The sequence below is a fragment of the Vidua chalybeata genome, chromosome 28 (assembly GCF_026979565.1).
Source record: "Vidua chalybeata isolate OUT-0048 chromosome 28, bVidCha1 merged haplotype, whole genome shotgun sequence".
Lineage (NCBI taxonomy): Eukaryota > Metazoa > Chordata > Aves > Passeriformes > Viduidae > Vidua > Vidua chalybeata.
Genome location: NC_071557.1, coordinates 3,883,990 through 3,901,602, shown reverse-complemented (window position 1 = coordinate 3,901,602; position 17,613 = coordinate 3,883,990). Strand labels below are relative to the sequence as shown.

The 17,613-nt window shown below is 47.5% G+C and overlaps 1 protein-coding gene and 1 long non-coding RNA gene across 4 annotated transcripts; one reads left to right on the top strand and one right to left on the bottom strand.

The window, feature by feature from the left end:
• Positions 1 to 1,624: 1,624 nt before the first annotated feature.
• Positions 1,625 to 11,593, bottom strand: LOC128801031 (uncharacterized). Of its 3 annotated transcripts, none has more exons than XR_008435120.1 (5): positions 11,557 to 11,593; positions 9,887 to 10,064; positions 8,872 to 9,042; positions 5,784 to 6,050; positions 1,625 to 1,848 (listed from the first exon to the last, which is right to left on the bottom strand). It is a non-coding gene; the product is annotated as an uncharacterized LOC128801031 (long non-coding RNA). The 3 variants fall into 3 exon arrangements; XR_008435119.1 differs by lacking the exon at positions 11,557 to 11,593 and adding an exon at positions 11,121 to 11,215 and having other exon boundaries at positions 9,883 to 10,064; XR_008435118.1 differs by lacking the exon at positions 11,557 to 11,593 and adding an exon at positions 11,121 to 11,215.
• Positions 8,275 to 13,516, top strand: PRNP (prion protein). Its single transcript, XM_053966646.1, has 2 exons — positions 8,275 to 8,383; positions 11,231 to 13,516. Exon 2 carries the CDS (start codon positions 11,233 to 11,235, stop codon positions 12,010 to 12,012), a length of 780 nt encoding a protein of 259 aa, XP_053822621.1. The 5' UTR covers positions 8,275 to 8,383; positions 11,231 to 11,232; the 3' UTR covers positions 12,013 to 13,516.
• Positions 13,517 to 17,613: the final 4,097 nt, after the last annotated feature.

Here is a 17,613-nt window from a genome sequence, read left to right as displayed (position 1 = left end):
GGTGAAGGTGGGGTTTGCTGTGGGTACAACCATGGAAGGGTTTGGGTTGGAGGGACATTAAAAATCATTTTGGTCCATCCCCTGGCATGGGCAGAGGGCTCTGCCTGCCATCCCAAGGAAGCCCAGCCCTTTATCTCCCCATCTGTGACTTTGTTTTGGTGTGAAATTCCTGCTTTTCCTTCAGATCCTTCACCCCCTGCTTTGGCAGGGCTTTGTCCAGCCAGGAAATTATTCACCAAATCCATCCAGGGGTTTGCAGATGCACCAAACGAGGATTTCCCTCCCCATAAAAGCTCTCTGTCTGCCGGCCGAGAGAGAAATGCCCCGTTTTTATACATTATTTATACGTTTTTTATTCTATTATCGGCTTTTCCTACCCACAGTAAAAACACCTGGTTTATGCATTATTTAGGGTTTTGCTGCCCGGGGTTTTACGCAGCTCCTCAGCCTGCAGAGGTCAGCATTGGAAAGTTTTTTTCCAAAGAAATTTAAAGTGGAAGTCCCAAAAGGATTTCTGCAGGAATCCCTATCCCCAGGGATGTCCTCAGCCCACATGGAAACCATCTGAGGGGTTTTTCTATCTCACTTCATCTGGAGCTGTGTTCTCTAGGTGTTTTTTCCTTTCTATCTCACTTTATCTGGATCTGTGATCTTTTAGTTTTGTTTTTCTGTCTCACTTTATCTGGACCTGTGATCTTTGATTTTTTTTTCTCTATCTCACTTTATCCGGATCTATGATCTTTTAGTTTTGTTTTTCTGTCTCACTTTATCCGGATCTATGATCTTTTAGTTTTATTTTTCTCTCTCACTTTATCTGGATCTGTGATCTCTGATATTTTTCCTCTATCTCACTTTATCCAGATCTGTGTTCTTTGAGTTTTGTTTTTCTCTCTCACTTTATCTGGATCTGTGATCTCTGATATTTTTCCTCTATCTCACTTTATCCGGATCTGTGTTCTTTGCCTTTTAAGCACTTAATTAACTCGTGTTGATTAAACCACCTCCCTTCTCCAGCCCCTGGGACGCCTCACCTCGCTGCTGCTGTCCTTGCTGCCCCGGGAAGTGCCTATAATCCATAAATAATCAATAATTCAGAGGGCTGCAGCTCTGGCAGCTCTGCTCAGCCCAGGTGCTGCTGCCCAGCTCCTATTTCAGGGCTGAAAATTGTATATAAATTTCCTATTTCAGGGCTCAAATTGTTCTTCTCTATTCCCGGAATGGAGGAGAAATGCAGGAAAAGCCCAGCCAGGATCAGCTCATTCCTGCAATTGTAACAGCATTCAATTTCCCCATTCTTATTCCATTTCCCCCGATTTTTCTCCCCGTTTTCCATTGAACACCAACCTCCTTTTCTTCTCCACAAAAAGGATCTGTGACCTCTTCCATCCGTTTTCCTCATCATCCCCTAAAAACAGCTCGGGAAGCTGAGGCACAAAGCAGCTGCCGTGGGGAATTGTTCAGAATTTCATCCCCGTCCCCAAAATGTTCCTTTTAAAGCTCTTTCTGCAGCCAGGAGTGAGGGAGGGACGAGACCCCAATTCCCAGCTGGGTTTTACTCAATCTCAGCTGAGGAGTTGATGGAATTGTACCAAATTCCCTTTTTGGTTTGTTTGGGTTTTTTTGGGGTTTGTTTTTTTTTTTTTTTTTTTTTTTTTTTTTTTTTTTTTTTTTTTGAGGCATGGATTGATTCCCTCCTGGCTCCTGAACTCAGCTTTGTGAGAAACCAAATCCCAGAGGTTTTGCTCTTGTTTTCCTGTTTTTAACATCAAAACTCCTTGGATTATCGATGCCACAAAAATATTCTTCAGGCACAGTGGTTCCAGGCTTGAACACAGGCAAAAGAACACCCTGGGAAAAACAAAGTAAGCTTGATTAATGCTGATAATTAATTGCTATTTATTAATTGCTGATGGGGCTTTGCCTCTGGGGTGATTCTGGTGTGAGCTCAGGACAAACACCCAGCCCTGACCCCAATTTCCTTCATTTTCTGTGTTTTGATCGCTCTTCTCTGCCCAAAATCCCTCTGGGGAAGCCAAGCCAGGGGCCGAGGTGGCCAAAGCTGCTGGGAAAAGGCCACATTGCAGTGGTGGCATCACCCAGAGGCAGCTTTAGGGACAGGAAAAGCCCTTTTTGCCCTTTTCTGGGCTAAAACAACCTGTCCTGAGCTGGGCTTTGCTGTTCCACCCTTGCACTTTACAAACCTTTCTCCTCCATCCTCTGGGAGCACCACGAGATAAAAATATTCTGGATCCCTCTGGATTTTTCCTCCTGCTGCCACGACAGTCCCAGCCCTGAAGAGCCCTTGCCTGGTCATTCCAGCTCTCTGCACGGATTTAACAGGAATTTAACTGCCCTGGAATTCTCCAGGCCGCTGGGAGCTGCTCTGGAAAAGCTGAGGAGGTAAAACCCAGGAGGAAAATCCTCTGGGAGAATTGTCAGCCCCAAAAACTGGCACAGCTGGGCTCTGCTCAGCCCCTAAACCCAGCCCAGCTCCACCCTCTGCAGTCCAGTTTTATCCAAAATATTTCCAGCGGCGGGAAATGAACCCCTCATCTCATCCCCATCCCTTCCTCCCCACATTTCATTCCCAGGGCACCATCCTGGCTCAGAGGCAGGAATGTTTTTTGGGGATTTTCAGTGGATTTTTCACCTCGGAGGGAATCTCTGGGGAGACGCTGCAAATGCCACTTTTCCGAAATAAATCCCAATTTTCCCGAGTCAAACCCTCTGGAAGCACAGCTGCCCTTAAGCTCTGGGCTAGCTAAGCCTGCAGGACGGTTCTGAGCGGGGTTTAACTGCAGCAGCCGCTCCTGCATCCCTCGGTAGCCGTGGAAACGGCGCCGTGGCCATGGCAACCCCCGGGAGCATCCCCGGAGCCTCCCCCACGCTTTTCCTCCCAGTTTTGGCTCCCGGAGCCTTTCCTGATGGGCCCTTCCAGGATGGAGAGTTAATTCTGGAATATTCCGTGTGTGAAACTCCCCTGGTGGCTTTGGAAAGAGCCCTCATGGGCAGCTCCACTAATTAAAAAAATAATATAATATAATATAATATAATATAATATAATATAATATAATATAATATAATATAATATAATATAATATAATATAATATAATATAATATAATATAATATAATATAATATAATATAATATAAAATTTATATATAATCTATGTAAATTACATATAGAAATTTTAATATAATTATATACATATAAATTATATTTAAAATTTTATATAAAAATTATATATAATATATATTATTATATATAATTCATTTGTATATAAATATATAATTAATAGATATTTTATTGAAATATTATATATTATATATAATATATTATAATATAATTAATCTAGAATTTATATGTATATAAATATATATAATACACATAAATATATAATATCTATTTTATATATATTTATTTTATAGGTATTTCTATATTTATATATAGAAATATATAAATATTTTATATATTTATTTTATTTCTATAGATAAATATATTTTCCTATCTATTTTATATATAAAATTTATATGTAAATTTATAGATATATCTTTATATATGTATATTATATATTTATATATAATGTATATATAAATTATATATATATAAAATATACATATAAATAAAAATATATATGAATTATACACGTATATATAAATGTTTATATATATGTTCTATTTTTATATATAGCGCCCCGATTTTTCCTGCCTTTTTCCTGCCCAACCAGGAGCAGCCCCGAATTTGAAACCCGAATTTCCAGCGGGGCAGGGGCGGTGCCCGAACGGGACCTCCCGAGCCCATCCCGGGTTATTTTTGGGGCGCTGACCTCACCTGGCGTCCCCTAACGTCACCCGGATCCCTTCCGAAATTCGAAATAAACCGAAAAAAAAAAAAAAAAGAAAAAAAAAAAGGCGAGGAAAAGCTGCCGGTGAGTCACACGCCACCCGCCCTGCCCCGAGAGGGGAAAAATTCCCATTTTCCTGCCAAGGAGCCGCGAGTGGAATTCCGGGGGAGTTTCTGGGAAAGGCTTTGTTCGGCGCCTTTAGGGAGGGTTTGTTTTTTTTTTTTTTTAACCAGAAAAAGGAGATTTCTCCGTGCCAGAGGGCACAAGGAGCCCTTTCTGGAGCCCTTTCCCAGGCACAGCGGGGAATTGTTGGGATTTGTTATTTTTAACTCCAGTGCCGGGCTGGAGCTGGAGCAGGCAGCGAGCAGGGGCCGGCTGCTGCCATCTCCGAAATTCATCCACACGGAGCCTCAAAAACGCCATTTCCCCCCACTTCAGAGCAATTTTATCACCAATTTTTATTCCAAAATTCATTTATTTCCTCCCCTCTTCAGAGCAATTTTATCACCAATTTTTATTCCAAAATTCATTTATTTCCTCCCCTCCTCAGAGCAATTTTATGACCAATTATTGTTCCAAAATTAATTTTTCCCCCCTTCTTCTGAGCAATTTTATTACCAATTTTTGTTCATAAATTAAATTTTTCCCCCAGTCAAGCATTTTAACATTACTTTTTTTTAAAATAAAAACCTCAGAACTTCAATTTTTCCAGTAGATAAGATAGAGCCTCAAAAACTCGATTTTCCCCCCACTTCCAAGCACCTTTATCACCAATTTTTATCCCTAAATTCATTTTCCCCCCAAACGACCATTTTAATGTTATTTTTTTAAACAAAAGCCTCAAAAACTCTATTTCCCTCCCACTTCCAAACACTTGTATTACCAATTTCTGTTCCTAAATTCATATTTTTTCCCCCAAACGAGCATTTTAATGTTATTTTTTTTTTTAATAAAAGCTGTTATTTTACCTCCCAGCACCCCGGTGATGCCCGGGAGGGACCAGAGGCGTTTTTTGGGGCCGTGTCCCATCAGGGGATGCAGGGCCAGGCCTGGATCCATCGCTGGGATCTGGGTAAGGAGCTTACATGGGGCCAGGGCTCAGCAGAGCCCTAAGCAGATTGGAGCAGCTCCAGGGATGTTTTTAACCCCCTGGATAAAGATTCTAACCCTAAAATAATCAGAACCCCAGGGATGGACATTTATAACCCCAATGGATAAAGACTTTTAACCCTGAAATCATCAGAACCACACGGATGGACATTTTTAACACCCTGGATAAAGATTTTAACCCTGAAATCATCAGAACCCCAGGGATGGATGTTTATATCCCCATGGAGAAACATTTTAACCCGAAAACAATCAAAATCCCAGGAATGGATACTTATAACCCCATGGATAAAGATTTTTAACCCCCTAGATAAAGATTTTAACCCGAAAATAATCAGAACCCCAGGGATGGACATTGTTAACCCTGAAATAATCATAACCCCATAGATGGACATTTCTAACCCCATGGATAAACATTTATAACTCCATGGATGGACATTTTAACCCTAAAATAATCATAACCCATGGATGGGCATTTTTAACCCCATAGATAAAGATTTTAACCCCATAGATAAAGATTTTAACCCCATGGATAAAGATTTTAACCCCAACAGAAGAACATTTTTAACCCCATGGATGAACATTTTAAAACCCATGGATGAACACTTTTAACCCCACTGGATGAACATTTTTAACCCCATGGATAAACATTTTAACCACCATGGGTTAAATATTCACCCTGCCTTTACAAAGCCAGAGCTGGGTGAACAAAAACATTTTCAATGAACCCAAGCAATAAAAAAACAACACAAAATCAATGGGAGGTGATGGAAGAGATGAACTTTCCTCCCTCCCCAGAACCACAGTCAGCTTTTTCTGAGCAAAACTCACCGCATTAATGATTTCTGAGCTGGCACAGGGCCTGGGGCGTTATTTCCACCGTGGATGAAGAAAGGCCAAAGCTCCTGAGGAGCTCGATGCAGCTCCTGGCTTGAGGCTGAGAGAAATTATACCCTGGGCTGCTGCAAATCCATTAAAGAGCTGCCGTGGTTGGGAAGGTTCAGCCCTGATGACTTCCACGAGGAATTAAAAACTCGTTAATAATCCATGCTCCTGACTGATGTGCAGCTGGGATCTCTGTTTCTGCAAACACAACTTCTGTTTCCAGAAAAAAAAAAAAAAAAAAAAAAAAAAAAAGGTTTATTTTTCAGTGTTGGCCACAGCACAATTATCAGTGAATGTTCTTTTCAGATGAATAATCTGCCCATGTTGTCATTCTCCTGGAACAAGTTATTACAGGAGATTTTTAGATTAATGCAGGATTAATTCACCCCAACCAGCCCATTCCTGGTTTCTTCCTTTTCCTGGCATGGAATTTGGATGAATATTTAAACCCAAAGCAGGCAATCAGGAGCCATTCCACACACAGAACAAATTCCTCCTGTAGGGCAGGGCATCCACAGGCCCACAGACCTCAATCCTGCTCATTTCATCTTCTCCTGCCTGGATTAACATTTGTGTTTTCCCATTTCCCTGCCAGGGAGAAGCCACTTTAATTTATTTCAACACAGCCCAGCCAGATGGATCACAGGGCTGTGGGGCAAAATCCCTTTTCCATCCAGATGTGGCCTAGGGTGGGCATTCCAGGCCCAGCTGTTTTGGGCACCCTCAGGAGGGTTTGGGGTGTGTTAAAATCATAAAACCCTGGAATTTGGGTTGGAAGGGACCTCAAATCTCATCCGTGACAGGGACACCTCCCACTGTCCCAGGGTGCTCCAAGCTGGCCCTGGACACTTCCTGGGAAACCCTAAAAGTTGGGAAAACCCTAAAAATTGGGAAACTCCTCCATTCTGCTCTTCAGGTCTCTGCATATTCCACTCATACATCATCACCCTCCAAAAAAACCCCATTTTTGCCATCCCACAGGATTTTTGATTGTTTTCCGTGGCATTTCCTCCCATTGAATTTCAGGATTCCTCGAAATAAATTGAGATTGCAGGAGTGAGTTCTGCTCCTCTGCAGGGAGACAGGTCTGAAAGGCAAATCCATCCTTTCTCCCCGAGGTCTGGGCTGGTTTTATTTCCTCTCCACCAGCCCTGGGAGCAGCTCTGATCCCCGGGACAATGGATTTGGAGCTGCAGCCAGCAGCTGCTCAAAGCATCCTGCCCTCTCCCAGATTTCCAGCCCACCCCAAACCCTGATGTTTTGTCAATTAAAAAAAAATCCAAGCGTTGTGATTTTCCAAGATTCCCAAAACGGCCCCAAACCTCCTCATTCTGGCGGGTGTTTCTTCAATAAACCACCAAGATACTGCAATTTTCCAGGATTTTCCAAGCCTTGATATCCCTTCAGTAGAAAATCTGAACGCTGCGATATTCCAGGATCTTCAGGTCAGCCTCAAATGCTGAAAATTCTTCAATGAAATCCTCCAGGTGCTGCGATTTCCCGGGATTTTTAAATCAGCCCCAAGCCCTGATAGTTCTTCAGTATAAAATCCAACTGCTGCAACACTCCAGGACTTCCAAATCTGCCCCAAATCCCCATGATTCCATTGTTATTTCTTCAATAAACCATCAAAGGACTGCAATTTCCCAAGATTCCCGAATCCTGATGATCCCACCAACATTTCTTCAATAAGCCATCCAAATATTTCAATTTCCCAACATCCCCCACACCCTGATATTTCCTCAGTATAAAATCCAAACTGCTGCAATATTCCAAGATTTTACCACCGGCCTCAAACCCTGAAAATTCTTCAATAAAACCATCCATGTTCTGCAGCTTTCCAAGATTTTAAAATCAACCTCAAACCCTGATAATTCTTCAGTAAAACCATCCGTGTTCTGAAATTTTCTGAGATTTTATAATCACCCTCAAACATGATAATTCTTCAATAAAACCATCCATGTTCTGCAGCTTTCCATGATTTTAAAATCAGCCTCAAACCTTGATAATTCTTCAGTAAAATCATCCATGTTCTGCAGTTTTCTGAGATTTTATAATCACCCTCAAGCCCTGATAATTCTTCAATAAAACCATCCATATTCTGCAGTTTTCCAAGGTTTTTAAATCAGCCCCAAGCCCTGATATTTCCTCAGGGCTGGAAATTTTATGTTTCCAGTATAAAATCCAACTGCTGCAATATCCCGAGGTTTTGAAACCAGCCTCAAACCCTGCTAATCCCCCACTCAAACCACGGGAACACCGTGATTTCCCAGGCTCTCCTTTGGCCGCCGCCGTCGCTCCCCGTGCCCGGGGGATGATTTGGGGCGAAGCCGGGGATTTGGGGGAGCCGGCCGCGGGTTTCCCTGAGCAAGGGGATGGGTGAGGATGATGAGGATGATGATGATGATGATGATGGGTGAGTGATGCGGGCTGGCCTCAGCGGGGCCGGGCTGCTCCGGAGCGGCTCCTCCCTCTCGCTATTTATTCCTGCGCGGAGCTCCGCGGCTGATTCACCTCGGGGCGAGCGGACAGCGCGTTTCGAGCCGGTGAGTGCCGGGCAAAACGGGACGCGGGGGGCTCCGGGAGGGATAAACCCAGAGGCGAGGGGGGTTTGAGCCCCGGGGATGCGGCGCTGCCTCTTTCCCTGACAAGAAAATGACATTTCCAGCGGCTCCTTAAAAGCCAGAGCCCTGCTCCTGCCCGGCTCTTGTTTACTCAGCGTTTACTCAACATCCGCAATTGCTTCTCCGAGGGTTCTGCTCTTTCCCCCGGCCGCCAGCTGCTCCCCCGTTGTTCGGGGAAGTGAAAGAGAAAGGGGCGAGGGAGAGATTTCTAACCCCAGGGGTGACATTTTCAGGGAAATTCCCATTTCATTCCCAATTCCCACAGCCCCAGGCCGGAATTTTCAGCCCAGGAGGGTCCGGACTCCCCCATCCCCGAGCATCTTCCCACCTCCCTCTTCCCCACCTCCCTTCCCTCCTTCTCCCCCTCCCCGGGGACTTTCCCGAGGTTATTTCCAGGGATATTTTGGCACCTGGGTGTTGGTTTTTCCCCTCCGGAGCGAAACCTCCTTGCCAACGCCGAGCACGTAATTGCTGCTCGCAGCCTCCATTTTCCGCTGGGTTCCTCCGGCACGGAAAATCAGCTCCGCCACAAAACCACCTGAATCAATTCCTCATTTCTAGCATCCGCCGAGAGGGCGAATCTGGGGGAGAAAGGTTAAAAAAAAAAAAAAATCCCTGTGAAATCACTCGATCTGTAACTTAATATTAATGCCACGGTCAGGCCATAAATAGAATTTCCGAGCAGAGACATCCCAGCTCCGGGTTTTTATTGCTCCGAGAGAAATCTGGGATTTTTCCGGGAGAAAATCCCGGATTCCCAGGAAGCTGCTCCTTCAGGGCTTTGGCCAGGGAACTGATTTATTTGGGGCGAAGCTCCTGGCTCGCTAATTAGCGCCCGTATCCTGTTTGTCAGAGCTCTAAAGGCAATTAGAGGAGCAGCTCAGCGCTGCGATATCCCACGATTCCTGAATCAGCCTCAAACCCCGCGATTTCCTCAAGAAAACCACCGCAATGCTTTGCCAGAACCCCTCTCCAACCAGGTTTTTAAATTTTTAATCAATCAGGGCCTGATTTTTAACCCCTCAGAGCTCACAGCGGGGAGTGATAGCTCCAAAAATGTATTTTTAAAAATACCCAATTCGCTGCTTTTCCCTCCCCCATTGCTGATTTTCCCGAGCACCAAGGAGCCGGTTGTTTTCCCCTGCTTTTTGGCTATTTTTAACCCTCCCTGATCTCATCCCTGCCCCCAGCGGGTGGGTGCTGCGGGGTGAGGGAGGCAGCGAGCCCGAGCCCGGATTTTTCCAAATCCCAAAGCTGGAATTCCTGCCCAAGGATGGGCTTGTGCATCCCCCTGAGTTTTTATTGAGGCTCTTGCTAAGGATCCCACCCAAAACACTGAGCCTGAAGGGCCTGTAATCCAAACATTGCTGGACTAAAAACCAGATTCTGGCAGGGGAAGGGGAGAAAAAAACATCACTAACAAACCCAAGGAGAGGAATCTGCTTTTTGTGGGCCACAAATCCGCGTCTAGGTGGCCACAGAAGAATTTCTGCTTTAAACAGGGGCTCGTTTGGCCTTTTTGGCTGTAGGAACCTTCAGCATCTCCTGCCTGCCTTGAGGTTATTCCTGGGGTGGCTCCCCAAGGAAGCTGCTCCATTAATCCCTGTTAAAAAAAAAAAAAAATTTAGGACCCCAACTGAATAATTTCTTGCTGTACCACGAGGCAGAAGGCACATCCAGGGATGCTGAAATGCCCACCCACACCTTGCCCGGCAGGCCAGGGGTGATTTTGGGAGGGGGGCAGGATGGAAAATCTCTTTTCTTTCACTAAACCCAGGGCAGCAGCGGTTCGGTGCCCCTGGCCCTGCGGGGAGGCATCGGAGGGGTCTGGCAGCTCTTGGTCTTCTGCCTTTTTGGTCTTTGAGGTGTTTTCCAAAGGATTTGCAAATGTCCCGGCCAGATTAGAAATGGGATTTATCCTTTTCCAGTGTGGGAGATGCCCGCAATGCCAGCTGTGAACTGGCATTCACTGAGGCAGTGATGCTGGCAAACTCTGAATTCCAAAAATGCCCCTTAATTAACAAGAATTTGGGCAAAATTTGAGAGAAGAACTTGGGAATTTGGGAAAAGATCTTGGGAATTTGGGAAAAGAACCCTCCCAGGGCCAGGCTGGGCGTTGCCCTCCCTGCAGCACCAAGGGCCCAAAAAATTAAATACGTATATATATATATAAATAAATACATACATTAAAAATATAAATACATGTATCTAGATATATAAAAATACACATATAAAAATATATTAAAATACATCTATAAAATAGATTAAAATACATCTATAAAATATATAAAAATACACATATATGTATTTTAATATATATTATATATACACAATAGATTAAAATGCATATATACTCACATATATATACATATATGAAAATATATACATATATGTAAATAGATAAAAATACAAGAAACATATATAACACAATAATAATAAATGCAATAATAATAAATATAAATACAATAATAAATGAAATATATAAAAATACACTAATTAACTTATATATATAATATAAATTATATATTTTTATATATATATAATATAAATTATATATTTATATATATAGATATTTATATATATATATATATATAAAATATATAAAATATTTTACATGTATGTATAAATAAAAGGGTTTGGGGGGTGGGGTAAACACAACCTCAGTGCAATGCTGTTAATTCTGCCGCTGGATTTGAGGGGACCAGCCGCGTTTTATGTGGCCCTGGGGTGGGGTGTGGCCCTGCCCTGACGCTGTCCTTGTCCCCACAGCCATGGCCCGGCTCCTCGGCACCTCCTGCCTGCTGCTGCTGCTGCTCCTCGGCCTCGGCACCGACGTCGCCTCCTCCAAGAAGGGCAAAGGCAAACCCGGCGGCTGGGGCACGGGGAGCCGCCAGCCCAGCTACCCCCGCCAGCCCAGCTACCCCCAGAACCCCGGCTACCCCCACAACCCGAGTTATCCCCACAACCCGGGCTACCCCCACAACCCCGGCTACCCCCACAACCCCGGCTACCCAGGCTGGAACCAGGGCTACAACCCGTCCAGCGGAGGAACTTACCACCAAAAGCCGTGGAAGGCGCCTAAACCCAAGACCAACCTGAAGCACGTGGCGGGGGCGGCGGCGGCGGGCGCCGTGGTGGGGGGCCTGGGGGGCTACGCCATGGGCCGGGTGATGTCGGGGATGCACTACCGCTTCGACAGCCCCGATGAGTACCGCTGGTGGAACGAGAACGCCGCGCGCTACCCCAACCAGGTGTACTACCGCGACTACCGCGGCCCCGTGCCGCAGGACGTCTTCGTGGCCGACTGCTTCAACATCACCGTCACCGAGCACAACATCGGCCCCGCCGCCAGGAAGAACGCCTCGGAGACCGGCGCCGCGCTCAACCAGACGGAGGCGGAGCTGGAGACGCGCGTGGTGACCAAGGTGATCCGCGAGATGTGCATCCAGCAGTACCAGGAGTACCGGCTGGCCTCGGGCACGCGGCCGCGCCTCGCCGACGACGCCTCGCTGGCCGCCCTGCTGCTCCTCGTCCTCGCCGCCCTGCACTAGAGAGCGCCTGCGGCTGCCAGGTGGCACCCGTGTCCCCCCTCCCGCCGTGGGGTCCCCCCGCCCGGGTCTCGCTTGGTTTTGGCGAGGAGCCCCTGGGGCGCTCTGCGGCGCCTCTGGTTTAGGCAAAAAACGGGATGAAAAATTTCCTTTTCCACCCCAAACGCGGCCCCGGAGCCCAAAACCGCGGCCTTCGCCTCCTCCTCGGGGCCACCCCGAGAGGGACCAGGCAGAAGGGAGCTCCGCAGGAGCTTTTCCAAAAGTCCTCTTCGTTAACGGGCAGGGTTTTATCTCACCCCTCAGTCCCCCTCGTTCCCTGGGGTTCTCAGAGGGGCAGCCATGGGGTTTTCAAGCTGCCAGGTTGAAAGATTTGAATCGTTTCATCCTAAAAAAAAAAAAAAAAAAGCCCCATCCCCGTGTACATAAGGAGCCACTCCACACCCTGCACGCTGCAAAAACCCCCTGCAGCAGCACAGCAAAATAAAGTCGTTTTTTACTCCCCCTCACAGCCAGGCTGAAGCACCAGTCAGTTTTTAAAGACAGAAAGTGCTGCTGAGTGCCCCAAACAGCCCCAAAATGGTGTCACAGCCCGAGAAAAAGCTCCTTGGGATGCCCCAGGTGACAAGTCGTGCTCGTGCTTCAGCACCTGGGCCTAAAGGACGCTAAAATGCAGCACAAAGGATTCTCAGGGCGGGTCAGGCACAGAGCAAGAGACTGAAACCAGCTGAACCACACCGGTACAGCAAACAGCACCGGGAAAAACGGGCCTGGCAAGGGTGATGCTTTTAAAAATAAAAAAAAAGTCACATTTGTGAGTAATTCCTTTGCCCTGTGGAAGCAACGGGTGAAATTCTTGCTTCTCGTGCGGATGCTGGGCTGGGGATGAGCTGTAACACCCGCGGCGCTGCGCTTGTGGAACCGAGCTCGGTTTAATATCTCTCGTGCGTTTTATTTTTGCAAGGCACTGATTAACACTGTCCTAAATGAGATTTATTTTTTCCTTTTTTTTTTTATTTTTTTGCATTGGTGTAAGCTAAGTGAAGATATATATTATATATATATATAAATATCTATAAACAGAGAGAAAAGAAACCTTTCAGGACAGCCACCGGAAAAGCAGGGCTTGGCGGTGCCCCGGACTTTGCGGATGTTTTGTAACCCCGGCACGGTGCATGCCCGGGATTTGCCGTGCTGAGCCTTTTCTAAGTGTTCCACGTCTGGTACAAATTAAAACGGATCAAGCCAAGGTGCCCGGCAGCCTCCTTTGTGTGCCAGCCCCCGGGCCCCACTGCATTTCTGCATTTCCTGCATTCCCACCCTCCCCATTCCCCGACCCCAGCCTGAGGGAGCTTTTGTTCCCTTCCAGCACCGAATTTGGCCCAAACCCCACAGTCCCAGTCAACCGTTTGTCCTCCCCTGCCCCCGCCGATGGTATCGCTGCAGCCCAAGGAATGTTTTCTCATTTCTGTCTGATTCCAGTTTCTGTCCTAATAAAGGAGTTTTTACATTTGCTGTTTCGGTGGCGTTGAGCCCGACCCAAGCCCTGCTTCATTGTGGAATCCTGGACACTTTATCACGGAATCCTGGAGTGGTTTGGGCTGGGAGGGACCTTAAATCCCATCCAGTGCCACCCCTGCCACGGCAGGGACAATTCCCACTGTCCCAGGTGGCTCCAGCCTGACCTGGGACAATTCCAGGGATCCAGGAGCAGCCACAGCTCCTCTGGGAATTCCATCCTTGCCCCTCCCCACCCTCATTCCATCCCAAAATCCCACCTCAATCTCCCCTTTCCCAGTGGAATCCATTCTCTGTGTCCTGTCCCTCCATCCCTTATCCCAAATCCCTCTCCAGCTCTCCTGGAGCCCCTTCAGGCCCTGGAATGTGCTGGAAGCTCTCCCTGATCCTTCCCTTCTCCAGGGGAACATTCCCAGCGCTCCCTGGAATTTCCCTTCTCCAGGGGAACATTCCCTGGAATTTCTCCTCTCCAGGGGAACATTCCCAGCTTTCCCTGGAATTTCCCTTCTTCAGGTGAACATCCCAGCTCTCCTGGACCCTTGTCCAGGTGAACATTCCCAGCTCTCCCAGCCCAGCTCCAGCTCCTCTGGGCTCGCCCCAGCAGCTCCACACCCTCCAGGTGGGCTCCCAGCCCCGCAGGTGGGGTCTCACCTGAGCGGGGCCGAGGGGCAGAGCCCCCCGGAGCTGCTGCCGGTGCAAATCGCTCTCCATGGGATTTATTTCCATTTATTTGCGTTCCACAACCGCAGGACCCCTCCTCCAGCAGCCCCGGCTGCAGCCCCGCGGGAGGAGCAGGAATTCCCCCGAGAGCAGGAAGGAAAAACTTCACCTCCTCCAAAGGAAGGGGAAAAAGAATGAAAAATAAAAAAAAAACTATTTCCCGAGATGAACTCATGGATATTTCCAGGAAGAGGCTCCCAGCCCTTGCCCCATGAACTCCCCAGGGGAGGGTTTGACCTCAACAGCAGCAGAACAACAAATTTTCTCATTTTTAACCCCAAAACCTTCAATTCCCTCCCTCCCAACACATTGGCGATGCTCAGATGAGCTCAAAAACAACATTTCCCCCTCCCTGCACACACAGCACCCCGGTTTTTTAACCCACCACAGGGGTTTGGGGTGAATTTTTGGAGCTCAGCAGGGAAGGTCAGAACTTTCCTGGCTCTGGGAACACCCAAGTGGGGTGACACTCTCAACTCTTGTGTCCTTTCACAGGACAGCTGGATCCAATTACCCCTCTGCAGTGATCTGCTGAAGCAGAGAAATTAATTAACCAGCTAAATGCTCCAAATCCTGCAGCATGCACAGGAGCCCCGCATGGAGGAGTTTCCGATTCACCAGAACGGTAATAAATGCACCCCAAAAATGTAAATACCCCCAAAGTATAAATACTCATCCCCCAAAGTGTAAATACAATAAAATTGGAATTTTTTTTAAGGTTTTCTCCAAATCTCTCATCACACAGATCTTGGTATGCCCCAAATACACCCCAAAGTGTAAATACAATAAAATTGGATCTTTTTTAGGGTTTTCTCCAAATCTCTCATCACACGGCTCTTAGTATCCCCTAAATACACGCCAAGGTGTAAATACAATAAAATTGGAGGTGATTTTTTTTAGGATTTTCTCCAATCTCTCATCACACAACACTTGATATCCCCCAAATACACCCCAAAATGTAAATCAAATAAAATTGGAGGTGATTTTTTTAGGGTTTTCTCCATATCTCTCATCACACAGCTCTTGGCATCCCCCATCTCCCCAGACAAACACCCCGCACCCAGGCAGACCAGCTGAACACACTTTTCCCGCCTGGAAAAAGCCGTAAAAAGAGGAATTTCGGCGCACTGCCGCCCGCTTTGCAGAGAGCTGGGGGAGGAATAATCCGATTTCCAGGCCTGGGATGCGAAGCAAGGGCGCAGAGCTCGGCCGGGGCTGTTCCATCGCCGCGGCCGCTCCGGGGTGCGGATGCCGGGCCAAGAGCTCCATCTCCCGTCCGAGCCCGGCTGCAGCCCCCAGGCTTGGTTTCACATGGCTCAATATCCCAAAAAAACCCGCTCCAAAACCGCTTTGTGCTGCATTTTAACGCCCTTTAGGCCCAGGTGGTGAAGCACGAGCACAACTTGTCACCCGGGGCGTCCCAAAGAGCTTTTTCTCGGGCTGTGACGCCCTTTTGGGGCTGTTTGGGGCACTCAGCAGCACTTTCTGCCTCTAAAGGCTGACTGGTGCTTCAGCCCGACTATGAGGGGGAGTAAAAAATGACTTTATTTTGCTGTGCTGCTGGGCTTGGTGCCGGCTCGGAGCTGGGAAATGCCGAGGTTTGGCTTCTCCACTCACCTGGGGAAGGGATCTCGACGTTTGGGGGTGCTTGAGGTCAGCCCCGCTCTCCGGGCAGAGCCTCCAACCCCAGAGCTCCCAGCACGAGGTGATTAATGAGGCTGTTAATTGCTGTTATGGCTTTTTTTTTTTTTTTTTTCCCTTTTCCCTCCCTGCAGCGGGGGCTGGAAATTAAACCTGGGAGGAGAACGGAGCTTTTGGAGGGGATCTTAAATCTCCTTTTTTTTTTTTTTTTTTTTTTTTGCAGTGGTGTTGAGCCCGACCCAAGCCCGTGAAATCCCAGACACTTTATCACGGAATCCTGGAGTGGTTCGGTTTAAATCCCATCCAGTGCCACCCCTGCCATGGGCAGGAACAATTTCTACTGTCCCAGGCTGCTCCAAGCCCTGTCCTGGACAATTCCAGGGATCCAGGAGCAGCCACAGCTCCTCTGGGAATTCCATCCCAGCCCCTCCCCACCCTGACAGGGAGGAATTCCTTCCCAAAATCCCACCTAACCCCGCCCTCAGGCACTGGGAAACACTTCTCCTTGTCCGTGTCCCTGCGGAAAATCCTTTCCACGCTAAAAGCATCCCCGGGTATCGCTCACTGGGAGGGAAAAGGCAAGAAATAAATTCGGGAATGCGATTTGGGAAGAGCGGGGTCATTCCTGCAGCGTCCCTGAGCTCAGGTCAGGGCCAGGAACAGAGAATGCTCCTGAGGGATGCAGACACCGAAGCTTGACCCGGCTCTGGACGCGAAACAAATGGTGGAAAATGCAAATCCGAGCTGCGGCCGGAGGTTCTGCCGGGTTTTTAAACGAGCCCATTAAGAAAAAAAAAAAGCCCTCGGTGTGTTGGAGGCGTGGAGGGGTTTGTTGACACTAAAAGCTGCTCCTCAGCCAGGCATGGTGGTGGTTTGGACAAGGCCGTGGGACATCCCTGCTCCAAAAAGTTTCTGAAGCCCCCAGGAACATCCTGGTTTAGGGCAGATTTGGGAGAAGTGACTCCTGTAGAATTTTTAATGTTGTAAACCAGCCCCCAAAATCAATATCTGTTCCCTGGGGCTCCTTTCAACCCTGATTAGAGGTGAGACCCAACCTCCTCCCCTCCTTAAGGGCATTCATATCCTAATTCCCAGGAGAGATGAGCCACTCCCAAACATCCAGCCCCAAAAACCTCCAGTGAGCACTCACCTGCCAGAGGATGGGGGTCTCACCTGCCCAGGAGCCTTTTTGGGATCATTTTCCATTTGGAGCCGCTTTATTTTCCATTCTCACAGCAATGGTTGATCTGCTGCGGCTAAAACCTGGATTTAGGGAAGGTTTAACCCCCCCAGGACAGGGATTAGAGAAGAAAATGCAGCTGCTGGAGGACAAACCATCCCTCACTGCTCCTTCTTGTGTCTCCCAGGTGGGATTTGCCTCCTCCCCGACAAACACACAGCACCTGAGACAGGGTCACTCCAACAGGTGTGAGTGTTTTGGGCAGGAAATGCTGAAAATTGGGATATCGAGGATTGGGATGGATCATATCAAAGCCAGAGAGATGGGACCGGGTAGGGTTTGTCCCCCGGCAGCCTCGTGGCTCCCAGTGCTAAAGACGATGGATTTGGTTAAAATCAGAGCATGTCTCAAGGCCAAACTTTATTGCGAGGCTGAGGCCTCCATTTCCAAGCCCCACACCCCCCTCCCCGCGAGTCCCAGCGCTCTTCTGGGGGGAAAGGAGCATTTTTTGGTGAAGCCGTGCAACGGGAATCCCGAGCCGAGCGCCG